This window comes from Hesperophylax consimilis, chromosome 27 (genome assembly GCF_061612785.1).
Source record: "Hesperophylax consimilis isolate HC1 chromosome 27, BYU_Hcon_1.0, whole genome shotgun sequence".
Taxonomy (NCBI): Eukaryota; Metazoa; Arthropoda; class Insecta; order Trichoptera; family Limnephilidae; genus Hesperophylax; species Hesperophylax consimilis.
In genome coordinates, this window is record NC_142862.1 from 3,852,988 (window position 1) to 3,872,454 (window position 19,467).

Sequence of the window (19,467 nt, forward strand, 5' to 3'; positions counted from 1 at the left end):
ATTCAATTTCTTGCTCTTCTTTTGGTGTCTTTACTATCGGAGGTTGGCCATCATGAGAGCTGTGTCAATGGAACTGCACTGGCACCAGTCTCGTAGTTTTCGAAGTCATTAAGTGCGCGTCTTCCACTGCCTTATCATAATTCTTGTATTTGTCGCTAAAATTATTAATTATGTTTGGAAAGTTAATTACTGCCATTATCACTGCTTAAACAATGGTTACGTTTGATATTAGCTATTGATGTTATTATTAATTTACTGACTGATAACTAAATACTTGATCTTATACTCTGATAGAATAATAACAATGAATAGATTGCAAGTTAATTTCTCTGAATTATTTGCACTTCCGAAAGTGGAACCCACTTCTTACCGCAAGCCGCAAGCAACTGATAATGGAGTATTCTGTGGTTGGGAGATACCATCTGATTAGCTACTTATTTCGTGAAATTAAAATAACCACAATATTATGAATTGCATATCAATCTTAGAAAAGGGATTTGCACTGGGAACAATTACAACTTTATAAATCACTTTACGCATTTTGCACGACGCCTCGAGTAGGATACAATTTCAGAATGAGTTTATATAAGGTACTCAAATACTGAATTGAGGTTTTGAGCTGTCCCACCTCAAATGAGGTGAGTTTTTTTTTTCGAGGTGTCCCACCTCAAATGGGATGAGTTTTTGAGGTGTCCCATCCCAAATGAGGTGGAGTGTTGAGGTATCCCACCTCAAATGAGGTGAGGTTTGAGAGTCAAAATAAAGCAAAAATCTTGTACCGCCATATTTACCCTAGAACATTTTCGTATCCTGGTGTGTGTCCGTGTGTCCGTTGTGCCAATATAAAAACACCTCGCTAACTCAAAACATTTGTAGTAATACAAAATATTTTTATTGCTACAACATTTTGTAGTAAAATGAGTTAAGAAACAAGTTTTGTATGAAAAAAGCCACGCAGTCGTTTTTCTTAATCTTTACTACGAATCGGTTTACGTAATGAATACCACAAAATATTCTTTGCATAAATTGAAGCTTAGCGTTGCGCTTGAGCAGAATTAAAATTAATTAAAAAAATTATATAAACTACAAAAAAAAAGTATTTTTTCATTAAATTTATAAACAATAATTAAATATAAGAAACAACTTTAAAAGATACTGTTTTATAGCTAAAGATTTGTATTACACCCTGATTCTGCTGAAAATTTCAAAGTTGCACATACACCTTTTGCCAAGCGATTTTTATGTCCATTACCTGTATTCGTGGTCATATAAGACACACTAAGAATATACATATATAGACTTCGCGGGTTACTTCCTCCCTCTCTATTAAAATCGATTTACCATGCTATATTCACTCACATCTAATATATCTCGCCGGAATCTGGGGATTTGCTACAAAAAAATGATTTCAGAAGTCCAAGTCGTCCAAAATAGAGCCCTGCGAAATATTTTCAGTCTACCTTGGGACACACATGTCAAAGACATCTACAGAAACACCCAAATACTTCCTTTTAATACCATTCCCACTTTTGAAATAACGAAAACTATATTACAAGTAATTCAACACTCGGCACATTCCAACACTACACTCTATTACAATAAGGAAGTTGAGTCCATTTTTTTTATTTTTTTTTATCAATGTTCGCATTCAAACTTAAATACTGGTATTTTTTTTTTTTTTTTTAAAGTTTGTTTTCATAGTTAAATTAATTCTCAAAGTTTAAATTTTATTAAGCCCGCCAAAACGAGCGGAATCCGAGCGGTAAGAGGCGGGGTGTAGTGTGACGTCATTAGAACTGTGAAAACCACGTCGCTTACGCATTATGTATGGAAAAAAATTTAATTCTTCAACAAGGAATTCCAGTAATTTTTTTACCAATGTTAACCGTCTATTATAATTGATGTTATTAAAAAAAAAAGAAAATTGATTAAGATTTCATAGTTAAATTAATATTTTAAGTTAGAATATTTGCTTTTCACGCCCGATACGGTACTTATACGGTATCGCCGTCGTTACTTGTTGACGTTCCCCGCGCGAATTCAGGACCACCGCGCAGAAAAGTAAAGACCAAAAGTAAAATAACGGTTTACAGCCCAGTTCACTGTGAGACTTTTCTGAGCGGCCGGCGGCCTGAAGTGTATCACATGCCATGTGACATGTATAATAATAAAAACATCTAAGTTATGCAATAAACAACATATTATTATAAAGCACTATACGAATATGTATCTTTAGAAATCCATTTCATATAATAATAATAACAAATACGTACATATATTTGACAAACCCAAATAAACCTTTGGCCTATACACCTCTCTCATCTAAATCGATCATCTCTCATGTAATAGAAAGAGATGCACCATAGGTGTTCCGTTGTACGTACAAGTCACGACACATGTGACGACAGAATTCTTTCGACCAATCGTGGAGCGTATACAGTATATTGCTATTGAATGCTTTTTCAAGAACGTTTAACTAATTCTAAGAATAATAATATAGAAATATATTTATATATTTAGAATCGATATTTTTTGATCTACATGAACATATTTTTTATAAGTCAAAATATTTTTCACTCAACTTCCTTATTGCGACGTACACCAACACAACACAAGAAATCACAACAAACTTCATATACCAAAAATCAAATCAACAAAATATGGACTAAGATCCCTAGAATACATAGCTCACACAAAATATAATCAACTACCCAACGAGATCAAATGTGCAAGTCAATGTAAAAAGACCCAAACTAACATGCTCAAACTTCAACTTATTAATGACTATCTGAAATAATAATGTTGTGTATGTCCCATCATATGTCCATTTAATACATACAACTATATGTTTCATGTAATGCGTATCATTCCCGCAATGAGTTTATTAACTCCTGGGAGTACAATGCTTTATATAATATACTATATTCTGTATTGTATACTTTTAATAAATAAAAAATAAAATAAAAAAATAAATAAATAAAATTTGTTCGTGTGTATTCCTCTTATCAGCAAAACGCCGATGGGATCGGCCTGCTCCATTTGCACCTGTGTAAAACCGGGTCCAATCTAGAACCAACTCCTAACGGACATTGGAGATAACCCATAACGGTACATAGAACAAGGACCATCCGATAAAACATCGTTCGATATCTTCTAATTCCACATGTTTCAAATCAATCTGTCCATTCGTAGATTCGTACAACAATCAATAGATCAATAACTGTTTGGTGATGGAAGCACCCTCCCCAATTAAGCCTCCATCGAAATGTTTGGAGTTAGTAAACCTATTCGATCCTGTACAAATGAGGGGGGTCTGTCTGCATCTCTAACGCACTGTGGGCATGCTGAGTCTGTTCTACGTATATTTTAATAGAGCCAGATCTAAGGAGCTAGCAGTGCACCGGTGCACGTTCATGAAACTCGACGTACACGAGCGGAACACCCCTTCACAGTTGATGTTGGCTTCGTGAGAACGGGCCGCTTCTTCGACTCGTTTTGTGTAAGACGGTTCGTATGTGGAACAAGCTAAGGGCATCTGTTTTTCTTCCTTCACATAATCCAGGCCTATTCAAGACCTGCATTAATAAATCTATTCCTGCAGCGCCTACCTTAATTATGCCATTACACTGTACAGACAGGTGCTCTCTTGTGAGGTGTCACATACAAAAAAATCACCTAGAAATATCTTTTCTTCAAAAGCCAAGGAGTTCCTTTTTTATGCTGCAAAGATGATAAATAACATTTCCTAGTTAGTCATTTGCACTGACAAGCAAACAAAAAACTACACCGACGTCAACCTAACCAAAGTGGGTACACTTTATTTCCGTGTGCCAAAAACGTGCTCACAAAAAACACAGCATTTATAAAAATTCGAAGATGCCAATGTTCTGCCTTGGTGGGATGAAGGCTCAGTAACAAGTGCCATATTGTGGAACCAAGAGATATCGCCAAACACCCAATGATAATCCAACGGGTGTTTCAATCCATTATTGTATTTGTATAGCTTTCTTGAGAAAATTTGAGATTTAATTAAGCCCCATCTACGAAAGCAGAGATCACGAATTATTTTAAGTTAACCACAGAAATTGGAGATAGAAAGATGGGCTTTTTACGATATCAGTGCTTACGGAAGCTATGCAGACCATCTCCGTATCAATTATTTGACCGTTTTTCATTAAGTCTGTTTGTAAATTTGTGTGTACGTTCCGTTTTCGTTTCGAGATAGTGGCCGTTTTAACAGTTCAATAAAGATTTTTTTAATGTTACGTTAAATATTAATGTTATATAGTTTTAAGGAGATAGGTTTTTAAATACCCACTTACAAATCTTACGATTTCAGATGCATTTTTGGTTTTGATTTATTAAATAAGAGAAAATATAAACATACTTTTATGCTACTTTCCTACCTAGCTATTCGTATCTAGTCACCAAATGCAGATGTAGTCTAACCGGAATATTTGTAACGGTGAATCATCGAATGGACAGTTTGTTATCTCTTTTGGGTGTAAAAATGGCACAGATTGACACCATAAACATTGCAATCGCTGGCGATGCTAGTGTAGATTTTGAGACAGAAAACCAATGGATTTATAAAATAGTTCGTTAGTTCCTCCTTTGACCACCTGCAACATTAATCATGTTAAGCTAAATATTTCTAAAATAATTTTTTTTTTGGTCACCAAATTGATAATGGCCGCCCGTCGAAGAAAGGACGCCAGAGTAAAAAGATAAAAATAATTACCAAGATAAATTGTGAACTATAAAACATACTAATTTCTGCTCCGGTCTGTGACTCAAGTTCAATGAACTCGGATTTTTTTTTTTTATATATTTTTTTATTTGGTACATTATTTTGTTACAATTTATGTTTTCCAGTAATGTAGGCCTCACTGAGTGGCTTGCCCGTGCTGAGGCCTTCATTTTATAATATGAAAATCTAATCTACATATTACATTTAAAGAGAAGATAATAAATTTGAAAAGAAAATAATAAATTTAAAATAAAAAATACGAAAAACATAATAATACATTTAAAATTAAAAAATAATAAAATGAAAATAATCTTGTGTGTTTGTGAGTGATGTGTGTTGATTTGTTTTGAATGTATGTGTTATTTAAAAAATTGTAACTGATTGTGTGAAAAATTCAGACAAGCGATAAAGTACCTACCTGTAAATAATATTTTGATAGAAAATTATTTTAAATGTCATTTTTTAAATTGGAAATGATCTATCAAGGATTTAAGACATGGAATAAAGTACCTACCTGTATTATAATATTCTTTCACGGGAAATTATTTTAATTCTATTTTTAAAATTTTTATTTCTATTATTCAAATTGATTAGGGTTAGCCTTGACAAGTAAAGTCAAATTTATGTGATTTTTCAAGAGTTGGCGCTTTTTTCCATTATCAAGAAACTAACTTGATTTATTAACAAACTATCCCGTGATTTTTCACGGGTCTGTGCTAGTATATTAACAGTAGTAATATTCTGTTTACCCTGATGTTTTAAGTTCCTCAAAAAATATATGTTGTTTATGAAACGGTAATTATATGAAATTCCCTCGGTAGGTAAAAATCGATTTGCGAGCACATATTTGATGAATTTTTATAGTTTTAAAATTCACAATTTTCCCCTCTAACATTACACATCTCCCATTCAAAGCATTATAAGATATTCGCGGAACACGTAATGACGGTTTAGGATTTACCTGCATAGAGGTGTACCTAGTTGAAGCGCGCAATCTCGTTTCCCGGCTTAGGTAGTGTGAGGTGCTTCACCTGTAATACGCGGAGCACAGCTGTGCGCAGAGGTGTTCTCCGTAACATATAAAGGACGCTCTTCTAGTTTGCAGCTTAGTATAGTCGGAACACGCGGTCGGGTACCATCTCCGAGATCTTATCGGAAGAACAAGATTAATTAAATGAACCAAGGAAGTGTTTTAAAAAATTAACCCGATAAAATAAGTGATGTTCGAAAATTCAAATCTTTGTTCTTTGTGAGTGTTTATTTTTATTGAGTTGGAAACTGTTTATCGTTTGAAGTTGGAACGTTTTACCGTTTGAAGTTGGTTTACAGTTCCAAGTTTTAAACTTTGTGAAGAAAAAGCGCAAAAATATATTTTGTTTTAAAGTGAGAAATAGAAATAGTGTGTTTTCAAATTATTGTTGTTTTGTATTGTTAAATAAGATTCAAAAATCATTTTTAAAAGTGAAAAGTTTGTTTAAGATTTGTTTATCAATTTATATTTGAAAAGAATGGAAAAATATAACTGACTTTTTTAGTTCAATAAATCGGATTGCACAACTTTTTCATTCTATTATGCAACAAAAATTTATGAATTTTCTTTATTTTATATTAAATTTAAAAAAAAATTTTTGTAATTTTAAAATTTTCCCAATTCTTTTCAAATTTCGCGGTAGGTAATATCAAATAAAATATTTGGATTTAAATTTTTAATGGATATAGGTATGATTGTTTAAAACCAATCACAGACTTTGAGCAATTCATCATATTCAGAAGTTAAGTTCTGTGAAAGTTCTATTACTATCATTATGGAGCAGTTGCTTCACAGAACTGAAAAATAACAGAATTTTAAACAACCCATTCTTAATATTCGTTGTTAAGTATTAGAAAACGATTTTTTTCGTCAAGATACAGTGAGGCACAATTTTTTATTAATTCTAATTGGCATTTAGTTAATTTGTTGTGAAAATAAATAATTTATAACTTTTCTTCGAATGCTTTACAGGTTTCAAAATAGTTTGTCCAACATTGTGATAAAAAAGTACAAATTAGCTATAAATACATGAAACAAAATTGTGATGAACAAAACGTGTTTTACAAAATAATATTGGTGTAGACAGTTGACTACTGTCGTTCTTACTAAACTGTGATAAATATTTTTAAATAATCGTAAAAATGAAAACCAAAATGAGCCTGACGAAAAAACCCAAAAGTGAAAATCTGGCATATCATCAAATGGTAAGTCACTGAAAAAACCATTTTCAAAATATTATTTTTTATGTTCTCTTAAATTTTGTATTTGTACATATATTTCCAGCGTCCTAAAACCAATAATTCAAATTACATAAGAATTTATTTATACGCCTAAAACAGTAACATAAAATAAAATAGAAACGAAACACTAAAACTACATCACCAAAGCTACCATAATTTGTAGGATTCAACAAAGTGCTGCTATAGATACAGCTTAATTCTATTAATGGTGTCATTAAATATATCAATAGTACCCCACAACTTCTTGCCTCGAATATGCATCCCATTGGTTAGTAAGTGTGTCTGATTGTTTATGTATTATAGAAGAATGTTACATTTTGTCTTGTGTTCCTAGTGGAATTTTATTGTGGCGACAGTGGCAGACATAAAACTATCAATAGGTTGTCATGAATAAAACTATAATGCAATGAATTTGTTTTTCTGAACAAATTAAGTTTTTTCTGGAAATTTAAGTCAACGCATTCCGAATTTCTACCGAGTTATAACATATTTCATTTGAACGCCTTAAGTTATAAGTTCCTAAAAATATACATGTTGGTTTTGGAGTTGATATTTGTAGAGTCGAAGCGGTAATTATGTGAAATTCAGAGTCAGAATATGAAGAGAAGTAGCAAATGTGAAAAGACAGAGTTTTTTGGCGGTCTTTCCTCTTTAATAAAAGCATGACTGTTAGTTACTTAGTTTGTGTGACGCACGAACACGCTCAGAATATTTTATGGGACTTTTCTGTCGGTAAACCTGTTACCCAGATTGCCGAAATTCTGCGAATTTTTATGCAAATTTCTACCAAATCGACCGCAGAATAATATACAGGTTTTTATTACCCTCAGCAAAACTTAATACAGTGGAGGTAATTTTATTCAGAATCACAAATTATATCGCTGGGTGAAAGCATTGTCGACACAAGTCAAAATTACATTTGAAAATTAAATATTATTTTTTTATTATTCTAGATAAAAGAAAATTACATTTCCACTTATTTTACCAGAAATAACTAATGCATTACATAACGATATTATTCACTTTCATTGTTTTGAGGATTGAGCATAAAAGTGAACAATTATTTTTTTAAATGTACCTACACTTTTTTTCATTTTTAATTTTGTCTGGAAGACAATTATATATGTTGCTCCCCTCATAATCAATGGATTGCTTGCCATAATGAGTATGTATGGTGTTTAAATGTATTTTATCATGTTGCCGTGTAAAGTGTGTGTGTACTTGGGACGTTTTAATGAGTTCTGTATTTGTATGTATGAGTTTATTATTTAATTTGTATATAAGGAGACATGTATTATATTCATATAATTTTCTTAATGTTCATAGTGTAATGGCGTCAGTAATGACGTCATTTGTATCCGATCTCTAATTGCTGTATCAAACAATGTAAATTCATCTGTACAAGGCATTTTCTCATTTTGACTGTGGTTTGGTAAAAACCCTTCAAGTCACTACACGAAAACTTTACGGGAGACGATCAAAACGAATATTTAGGTACGAATTCGTAAAACTAATCAAATATCTTCATGTTTATACGAAAGTTTTTTCAAAATTTTAATGTAACACATCATTTATAATTATGAAAGATTTGAGAAGACTATTCTATAAAACTGAAAAGTAACATTCCCAAAAAATGTGACTTGAAGGGTTTTACCAAAACACAGTCGATATTATATCATAGCATCAACATTACAACCGAAAGTAATTGATATAGTAGCAGTATCGCCCTGGTTAGAGACAACTATTCAGATTATAAACTTGGCTTCAAATAGCTTTAGCCGTGTTTAGTTAACTTTCTAATTCACAATATTTCTTCCCCCAATCCGTTTAGCCTTAAAAATACCCCTATTTGACGCGCCACACTCTAACTGGCTCCGGGTTGGGACTATTGTGCATATTCATTTTTTTAATATAAGTTTGTGGTTGCGTTAAAGGATTCTGAGAAAGTAACATAAAATAATATTAATTTCGCAATCATTTGTAAAAATTAGATGTATTCTTTGTAATGAAAAACATTTAGACTTATGTCGGTAATGCATTCACAAAGCGATATATCGTTACGACAAGCGTTTTAAATACGTCTTTCGATAATATCGCTACCGACTTTGACCTCTGTTTGCCAAATTTGCCCCCATAAAATCGACCAATCCCTTTCCACTTTCTCACTCTTTTCACCATTAAACCAACACAAAATTTTATATAACATTTTCTTTGCACTACTTTTCTGTCTGCAATTTATGAACCAACGCAAATTGTTCAGCTCTCAAGATTATTTCCAACGTGAGTTAATCAAAGTCTATTATTTGTCAAGAAATTATATTTTTACAGCCGTAATTGTATTCGTTCCTTATCATTTTAGGTAACCGTAAAACTCGACGCATTCACAATTCAAAATTCCTTTAAAAAGAGATATAAAGTCTTGAAAAGCGATGAAACATAAACTAGGTTTACGTAGGTTGGTTTTATTCATCGCTTTTACTGACTTTATATCACATTTTAAATGTGTATTGAATTGTCACTGTGCTATATCTTTAAAAAGTGATATAAATTCATGAAAAGCGATGAAAGAAAAACTAGGTTAAATGGGTTACGAACATATTACGAAGGTTAGTTTTATTCATCGCTTTTACTGACTTTATATCACCTTTTAAATGTGTATTGCATTGTGAAAAAGCGATTAAATAAAAACTAAATTTAAAAAATAGGTTACTTAGTTTAGGATAACCGGTTAGTTTATTTTCATCGCTTTGTTTTCAATGACTTCATATCACTTTTAAAATTGTGTTGAATTTAATATTATCGGGTTAAGTTATCATTTTAATAAAATCTAAAGCGAAACCGGTACTAAAACCAATAATCAAATTAAAACGAGATGGTTTACCTTTAATTATTTAACATTTCTATTTTAGATTGAGTAATCATAAAAAAAATGTTAAAAATATCAAATTTTTATTTTTCCTAAAATTCCGGAAAACTTTTTGTATGGAAAAAAGTATTGGGTTCTGAAAAATTCTAAATTCGAATAAAAATCTCGGTTCGCCAATTACGCGATAAAAATAATCGACAAATCTATTTTTCCTTTGTTAGTTTTTTTCTTAGAGATTATTCTAATATGCTACCGATGAGTTATCATTAGATATTTTATTATTTATTTCGAAATGAAATTCATTACTGAAACGCGATGGTCAAACAATGACCTTCAATTTAACTGACTTATGTAATTCCCAAGCAATATTAAGGTCAGGGGTTACAAAGAAATATAATTGTATTAATAATTCAGTGTCCTCACTGGTACTTATATCAACAAAATAACGTTTTAACAAAAATCAATAATTTATTATTCATTGTCTCTAAAATTATAATAAAATAAAATAATTTCTCAACTTCAAAATAAATTAAGGACTTTCGAGATCTTGGGTATGTTCTTCTTCACGATTTTTAATAAATACTATACTAGTGCAGACCCATGAAAAATCACGGGATAGTTTGAATTCTTGACTCAGTTCCATCTTTGAAAATTAGAAAACAATTATATTATACGTTTAGATAATACTGTTTGTCTGAATTCTTCACAGTTAGTTAGTTACAATTTTGAAAACGATACTTAAATTCAAAACAAATCTGAGTTCGTTGAACCAGAGTTTCGCTGTAGTCATTGAGACTATGGCGTCAGATCTGTTCACCAAACACGGCTAAAGCCATTTCAAGGAATATTTTAATACCTTTATGGTGGTTTTACACCAAGGTGATAGTAAGAATATTTTCTAATATCTAATAAACAAATCTAAACGAAAGATGAAACAGAACAAGACACAGAACAAAAAAAAAGATAGTGGTCATAATTAGGAATTGAACCCCAGGATCTCTTAACTTACCGGTACAGCATCTTAACTACTTGACCATGGGGGCCTATTTATTAAACCACACATCCTATCACAAATAATAAATTATGAGAAAACAGATTATTCTTACCCCCTGTAAAATTATTCGTACCCCCTTAAATACATTTGGGAACCGAAACGCGAGCTGAGTCACGAATTACGGAAAAGGAACAAAGCAACTGTAAACGGCTACGTTGCTTCGTTCCTTTCCCATAAGTTGAGGTTCAGCTCGGCAGTTCGGCTCGCGTATGTATACATGGTTCGATGATAACTCAACACAGTGACAATTCAACACACTTTTAAAAAGTGATATGAAGTCATTGTTGTAAACTATATATTTTTTTTTATTTCTATAATATTAACAACAAAGATTTTTAAAATGTTACAGAAAATATGTAAACGCTAAAGACAGTTAAGTTATTGGAAGTAAGTATTTTAGGTTCTGGAAATTGAAAGTATTGTATTTTGTAGCAATTTCTTTGAAACAATTAGTAATATGACGTATTTTGTTTTTAACAATTTGTTATAATTTTTTAACATATTTTTTTACTTTTTTTTTAAAAAGAAAGACAAACATTCCCGGGTTACGAATAACCTGACAATATTTGAAAATCTCCTACTACCACCACAGTAAGCTTAAAATGTTGCTTGTGTTGTGATGGAGGACTTAGCCAGCCGAGGAATTGAACACACTACGCCTGGGTGGACCCAAGCGCGATGTCAACTCGGCCACCGACCGGTCAACTATTAAAATATGTTATTAACATTTCCAGAAACTGAAAAACTTACTTCTCATTATTATTTAACTGCAACAAAGAGTTTTCATGTTTAAAAAAAATGCGTACTAAACAATTACAAGTGGAAAATGTTGTTTGTGAAATGGCAGAGGACTTAGCTAGCAGAGAGAAGCCAGACGCTTGGTGCCGCTATACCAACAAACCGATCTTATAGTTTGTAACTTTAAAACTGTTTAGAACAACTGCGTTAACCCTTTGCAAACATCTTACATAAGTTACACGAACTCGTTTCGTTGATTATTATTAGAATTGTTAGCTTATTGGCTCATCGGTGTATTGTATTGAATTTTATTTAATATTCTGCACAATCAATGATCGATGTTTGTGCTCCCAAGGTCAAACCAACAAATTATATAAATATTTCCCAAGAATCAAGAACCCATTTTATTTATCGTTGGTTCATCGGTAAACTAGTTTTGAGAACTCACTGCAGAATAAAATCTTAAATATTTTGTAATTTAAACAAAGTACATTAATTTGTATTAGATAATATTTTGTTGGAGTTATTCAATCATTTAATGAACATTGTGGGCGAAGGTACTATAAGCAGGTTTTGTTTTTACGAAGTACGGGTTTTCATAATGTGACTACCTCTCAAACATCATTTCAATTTGTCTTATTTAATTGAAGCAATTAGGTCGACTCCTAAAACTAAAATTAATGTTATTTAAAAATATAACATATGAATTAGAGCATGCAGAACTTTATTTTTTTAGGCCAGCCGAAAAGCGTGTGACATCATGGTACTGCAGTAATGCAATTTGTACTGCGTCACAAGAATTTTACTGTCGTTATCAATACTTTAAAATTAATATATTTTAATCAAAATTAAAAAAAAGAGACAACCCCACTCACAAAGGAAATGCGTCTCGTTCTGATGCCTTCTCCTGCAGAGCAACTCGGCGGAACTGCACTCGTATCAGTCACATAAAAATAATTTTGTTTCAAAATGTGGTGTAAAGAAATTAATTTTATGCTTTACTTATTTTTAAATAAATTATAACGTATCCCATATAAATAAAAATCGGATACGTTTATCCGAGACGCTATCTAGGTTACAAAGCAATTTCATTGAAACTTTGTTTCCATTTAATAAGATGGATGCCAAAATTATAGGAAAAATTAGTTGCAAGATGATATTGTTGATTCTGAATTTGAAATATGAGATCGACAAATATGACGCTTAATAAATAGGTCCTAATGGTCGAGTGGATTAAGACGCCTGTCCCGGTAAGACAAGAGATTCTGGGTTAGATTCCTATTTGTGACTGTTATCTTACTATTTTTATGTGTCTTGTTATGTTTAATGTTTCATTTTGATTTATTAGTATTATCTACTACTTTAATGGTTAATTAATTAATGAACTTAAAATATTATTAAATAACTTAAATCAGCAATTAATTAACTTAAATTGTTAATTAATGAATTTACTTCAATGATTAATTAATTGACCAATACAAATTATTAATTAACTAATCAACATAAATTATTATTTAATTATTATATAAGTTAAATAATTCATTCATTTTTCTGACGAATTAGTCACGTAATTAATTAAATAAATAAATTATTACAATCAGTCGCATAAACTCTAAAAATACATATAAGGGATACTAAAGATATTTTAGGCAGATTTTTACAAATACTGTTTGACTCGTATAAGACATATTTTGTCTTGGCTTATATTAAACCCAAGTACAATACTGATTTAAGCACCGTATAAATCAATTACTCTATTTGCATTTGCCATTGTTACGATTTCGATAAAAACGGTTGTAAATTGGAGTGATAAGGAATTGAAAATTTTAAGTCGTGAATATGACTATATACATCGGTAAATGTAACCGATGTAAAAATTATTATTGTATTAGTCATCTGAAAAATTAATAACTCTAGAACGGAGTGTTCTGACGTCGTGAAAATTGCGCACAATTTTCGATCTGGAATTTCTAGGCCAATTTCACTATTCTAAATAAGTTTTACCAATACTAATTTCTCTTTGGGAAGACAAGTACATGGGAGACGATGTATGAAACGAATGAAGCAAGAATTGTGTGCCAAAACAGAATTGTGTGGTGGTCTAACCTCTCTGTCTACCTCTGGGGGAAGCAGCTTATTGATTGGTTAGTTAAAATACAGGGTTTTCCAATAAGAGGTGTTATTTTGATATTCAAAGAAAAATGCCATTTTTTAATATAAATGATCGAATGTTTATTTCATTATAAAGAGGAAGATATGCCGTTAATAGTGAAAAATAACATCAGTCAAATGACCACCACGACCACGCCTACAGGACCATATCCTTTTCATGAAATTTTCCATAACCAAATCGCAAAGTGGCTGCCTTATGTCCTCTACAGCTTGACGAATTCCATCTTTGAGGTCTTGAATCGACGGCGACGCTGGGCTGTTGGCGTAGACCTTCTCATTCGCGTGGCTCCAAAGGAAGAAGTTAAATCACAAGATCTCGGTGGCCAATTGTGATCACCTCTTCGAGAGATAACACGGTCCGGAAACTTTTCCCGTAAAAGATCAATGGTTTCGTTGCTTGTGTGGCACATAGCGCCGACTTGTTGAAAGTAAGCGTTGTCCAGATCAATACACATAACACCTCTTATTGGAAAACCCTATACATGATTATTGTATCAGACACACAACACGAGGCAAGACAGCAAACAGCAGACAGTAAAGTATTTCTCCCTGATCTGAAGCCATAGCAATTATTATTTTACCTAGGAAGTAGATCAACTTGTCCAAGGCTAAGGTCTAAAGTAAATATATTACTGTACACACAAGTCAAATAGGACAAATTTTCCGCGAGCCAAGCCAAGAATTATGAGAAAGGAACAAAGCAACCGCAAGCAGCGTTTCGCACCGTTCCTTTTGCTTTATTCCTTTCCCGTAGTTGATTGCGGCTCAACCTTCGGAAATTTTGTCCTGTTTATAAGTAGCATTCAACCATCACCAGCATTATAATTAAAGGATTTACACGTGGATGTATCAATAAAATTATATGCCACTTAAATGGATTAGTGTAGGTATTAATTAGTAATGTAGCAATTTAAAAATAATAAATAAATAAATTCTTTATTCCAGGATAAATAGCAACGTTTCTTTAAATGGGTTTAGCCGTGTTTGGTTACCAGATTTGAAAAGTAAATGTACTTCCCAACCTTCCTCTATACCGTTTCCTTCCCTTCCCCACTCCGTTCAGCCATACAACATATCCAAATTGGGAATGCAATAGTCTCATTGGTCATAATTAGAACCAGTTAAAATTCTCTAAGTTAGAATTATATTTGTGGGTCTATAATCATAGTATGTAAAAGAAAAAATAAGCAGTTATCTAAATAAGGCAGAGGTTAAGTAAACCATATTACCGCTGAGCTAATCCGACCCCCTATTCCCAACCGCTGGAGTGATTGTTGTCATATACGTTTACCATATTATTTAATTAATATCACTCCTCAAAATATCTATATTAAATCGTATGAAACTGCTTACTACGGTTTAAAGCCAATGAATCCACCTAGATTTCGCCGTTTCTCTCCCTATTTTTAAGTTCTATAAATATTTTATATTATGACAAGCGATCTCTCAAACGTTTTTGCAAAATGGCAAAATATGCCAAAAAATAACTCCAATGGTAACTGTATCATACTTTGACTAAGAACTACCAACATCTTTATTGGCTGCTGTCTTTATGTATGGTTGCAAGATTCTTCCCGAACTAAATGCAATCTAGATGTGTCTTAGATAGATATATACATTTTTATGTGCGACATCTATTGGCTTTTTCATAAGTCTAGGAAGAAATATATTTATTTTTAGAATAACTTCATGAGTAAAACGTCAAATTGTATTGTTTAATCATTGAAGACAACATTAGCGACTCTCAAAGTAAATTTGAAACAGAAAATCTGAAAAAGATCCTTATTATTATTAGATTGAGGGACACTGCGGGCGTTTACTGCACAAGCTTCCACAATAGACTCGAATTAAACACACTGAGGGAGCACTTAACGTGTTCATTGGACATGTTTTCTTAACAGTCTGCTAATTTATAATAAATTGTTGCAATGTCACTGATGTAGATATGTAGGGACTCCACACTATCAGACAGGGAAAGTCAATTGTCTAAAATATTCATAACATTATGCTATTTTTTTTTTCAGTTCCGATATGCCACAGGGCTGGAGCTGTGTTCCACCTGGTTCGGAATCTTCATGGGGCTGACTTCTGCGTGGGGTCTCCCTCTGGTTATCATGATCTACGGAGAATTCACCAACCTGATGGTGGAGAGGATCCACCCTGAAGATGGTCTGTCTGCCACAACTATCATCAAGGTCTTTGGAGGTGGACGATATATGTAAGTTGACCGTTAGGTATTTCATATAATTTAGAATTTTTACTATTGTCTGGTCGAAGAGATATATTTTAGAACATAGAAAAAAGACTGAGGATGAAAAAATTAATTGAACATGTATAGAAAAGGGATGATGAAAATACCACCAATTTTTTTTAAATTTTGCATTTCTCTGTTGCCATGTAATTGTATAAACACATAATTTTTGTTTCTTCTTTGCGTACCTACACCATTTTGTCTTCACAAAGTTACTATTTTTCAATCTTTAAATCTCTTTTATTACCAATATCAAATATGTTTAAAAAACATCATCTTCCTACGGTATACATTTACTACCGATTAGTAATATTCCTGTAATTTCTTATTATAATCAATCACCTGGGTTTAAGTTTTCTTACAATTCCCCGTCAGTCAAATTGTACCCAAACTTGTTTATAAACCAACTGATAAATCCCCAACAATTAACTTCGGAATTCCACAAGTCTGCATATTAGATCCTATTCTATTGTTCGTCCTTTGTGTTCTGTCTTTAATCTTATCTAAATCTTTTTACCTGTATTGCATTGTAAGTCCTTAGATTATACATTTTACCTACAGATCAGAACAAAGAACAAACCTGTATTTATGCTTGCTTAGTAATTTGTTTTTTTTTTTTCATTTTGTTTACAACCTTTAGTATGATCCATTTCCCGTAAGGGACAGGTTTTTTTCAACCTTATTTCTCGTCACAACCAAATAATACAAATTTACAAAATCCACCTCGACGTATGACATTCGGAATCGTGCGAAATCACGCACTGATTGCCGCTGGTCACCTGTTTTAATTTATGCAAAAAAAACATCGCCAAATTGTATGTTTTATTTTGTTTTCTGAATTTCAGGCACAAATATTTAAAAAAATTCCGATCATAACATAAATAAGTTGATTTGCCGCATTATATAATAAAACCATAATACACAAAAAGGGGTTCTGAACTAAGAAATTTTGCCTATCAAAGTATTTTTTATAGATCTGATAATTTATTTATTTAGACTTATAAAAAGACTTTTAGAGTAGGTTACAAGGCTAAGATGTGTTCTACTAGCAGTATTTAATTAAAGCTTGTATAATATGTCAAAGCGATCAAATTTTCAAACCAAAAACACATTGATTATTCTATTCAATTTCAAGAAATATTTCGCCTATAGAACAGAACTACAATTTCTGTTGAAGATTCTCAATAAAGGTCTCAAAAAAACTATTCGGAATTTGAATTGTATCTAAAGGTCCGGAATAAATTGGCCATAAATTATGTACGTTGATGGTTTTAGCATCCTTTTTTAAAGTTGTTTTAAATATTTAACACATTAGAGCTGCGAAATTTACAACATGAATTATGTGCTATAAATATGGGGTTATCCCGTAATCAGTCGTTGTCAAGCGTTAGAAAAATAATAGTTACATTATGTACAATTTCATTCAGTCAGTCTTACTCTAATCGATAATACGGAGGGATGAGAACGGGTTAGTCGAAAATGTTACTCATAATCACGCGCACGTGTTTTGCGTATACCGGCCGTAATACGGCAGTAGCTGGCAGATTTTTAAACCGCCCGACCCACACGAATAGGAACGTATTACGATCGTATAAGACGAAGTTCGCGGACTTTGTCAATAATCTGGTTGATTTGACCAATATCTAAAATTTAAAAAGCAGTAATACCCATTTGCAGCACCATCAGAGGAATATTTTAAATCGAAATAACGATTTACCAGAGTAAATACGGAACGCGTAATTGAATTGACCTGATTTCTACGCAATTCAAAACAGACCATGTCAATGATGGTTCCATGATAACTCAACACAGTGACAATTCAACACACCTTTAAAAAGTGATATAAAGTCATTAGAAACGATGAAAAAATAAAAAAATCCTAACCTAACCTAACCTAACCTAACTTACTTAACCCAGTTAAAAAAAAGTTTTTGTTTCATCACTTTCCATGACTTTATATAACTTTTTAAAAATGTGATGATTTATCCGCTCACCGTCAATGTTATAACAAACGGCATCTGAAGACTTGAAGACTGCAACATGTTTTGATGTTTGGAACAAAGGGGTGTCAGTCTAAAAAAAACTTGCATGAGTATTTATTATGAGTAAAGATTTTATTTAACTCGAGCACTATACGTTATGAGTATACGGCCTCCTTCTTTGAATAGCTATACCAACGGTGCAGCGGCGTATTAGGGAATCTTTATGAGTAAGACTGTATGTATTTTGGCACATTTTGTTTGTCAGGACTCGACAGAAGGTTACATATCAAAGCACAAGTTTCACCATAAAGAAATGGCTAGACACAAAGTTCAACTTTTAATATTGTTACAAATCGATAGAATGGGTCATAAATATGGATTTCTTCAGCTTTAGCATTGAAACTAATCAATCAGGATATTTATGCAGATTTACCAAGAATGCTGAATACTGTAATAATGATAAGCAATTATTTCTGAAGGTATCCAACAGGTCTCGCTTTAATCATCCAGTATTATAAAACCATACTTCGTAATATCACGACAAATCAGCCGACATAAATTCTAATACAATGTGAATCTTTAATTAATAGTTTTTTTGCTAATTATAAAAACATCGTTTTTATTTTGAAATGTCCCTAATTCAATTATCGATAGATAATTCAACAGAAGAGAGAAGCTCACCAGTAAACGAAGGCTAGCATAGTTCTTTTGATATTGTACAAATGTTCTTTTGCATTATCTTGGGCACTTTGAAAACTAAATTTTTGTACCTACAAGTTTTTTTTACAAACTGAGTAAAACATTTAAAAGAAACATTCAAAGACAATCGAATTTTTACTGAAGTTGTAAACACACAGAAAAAAGGAGACACGGTTAATAGTCACATTTTATTTTTAAAAGACTTTGCATCACTTAGATAACAACTAGATGACGTGTTCCCGGCGTTCCTAGACTTTTGTCAACTTTCTGTAAATATAATATCAGAGATGTGCAAAATGGGTACACAAAACCATTTGAAATGCAAAATGGAAATGGGTCAAAACTTTTCCATTTGAAAATGCAAAATGGTTTTTAGAAAAGCATTTCAAATGCAAAATGCAAAATACCTATTTTCAAAATGCATTGAAAATGCAAAATGGTTTCTACAGTCAAACAATTAAAATAATTATAGAATTTTTAAACAGTTTTGTCATTTAATAATGGAAATCAATGTAGAACAGACATATTACATGATGGTAAATCAAAAAATGCCACGACTACGGATTATAAACCACAAAAAATTTGCGCGGGACAAATGTTGCCAACGTAAAAACATAGAAACTGCTATCTAACATTTAATATTACAGCGTCATGGCCCCATGTTCAGTATTTGAATCAGTATTT

At 32.1% G+C, this 19,467-nt stretch overlaps 1 protein-coding gene across 5 annotated transcripts in view; it reads left to right on the top strand.

Moving 5' to 3' along the window:
• Positions 1-19,467, top strand: part of LOC149410487 (multidrug resistance protein homolog 49-like) — a 195,297-nt gene that overhangs the window by 146,017 nt on the left and 29,813 nt on the right. For 3 of the 5 annotated variants that reach the window (XM_089648134.1, XM_089648136.1, XM_089648135.1), the window contains exon 4: positions 15,876-16,069. In XM_089648134.1, coding sequence (XP_089504260.1) covers positions 15,876-16,069 — 194 coding nt within the window. Of the gene's footprint in view, positions 1-5,868; positions 6,000-6,043; positions 6,134-6,752; positions 6,986-15,875; positions 16,070-19,467 lie in introns of those variants that run through there. The other 2 variants (XM_089648137.1, XM_089648138.1) reach the window with 2 other exon arrangements.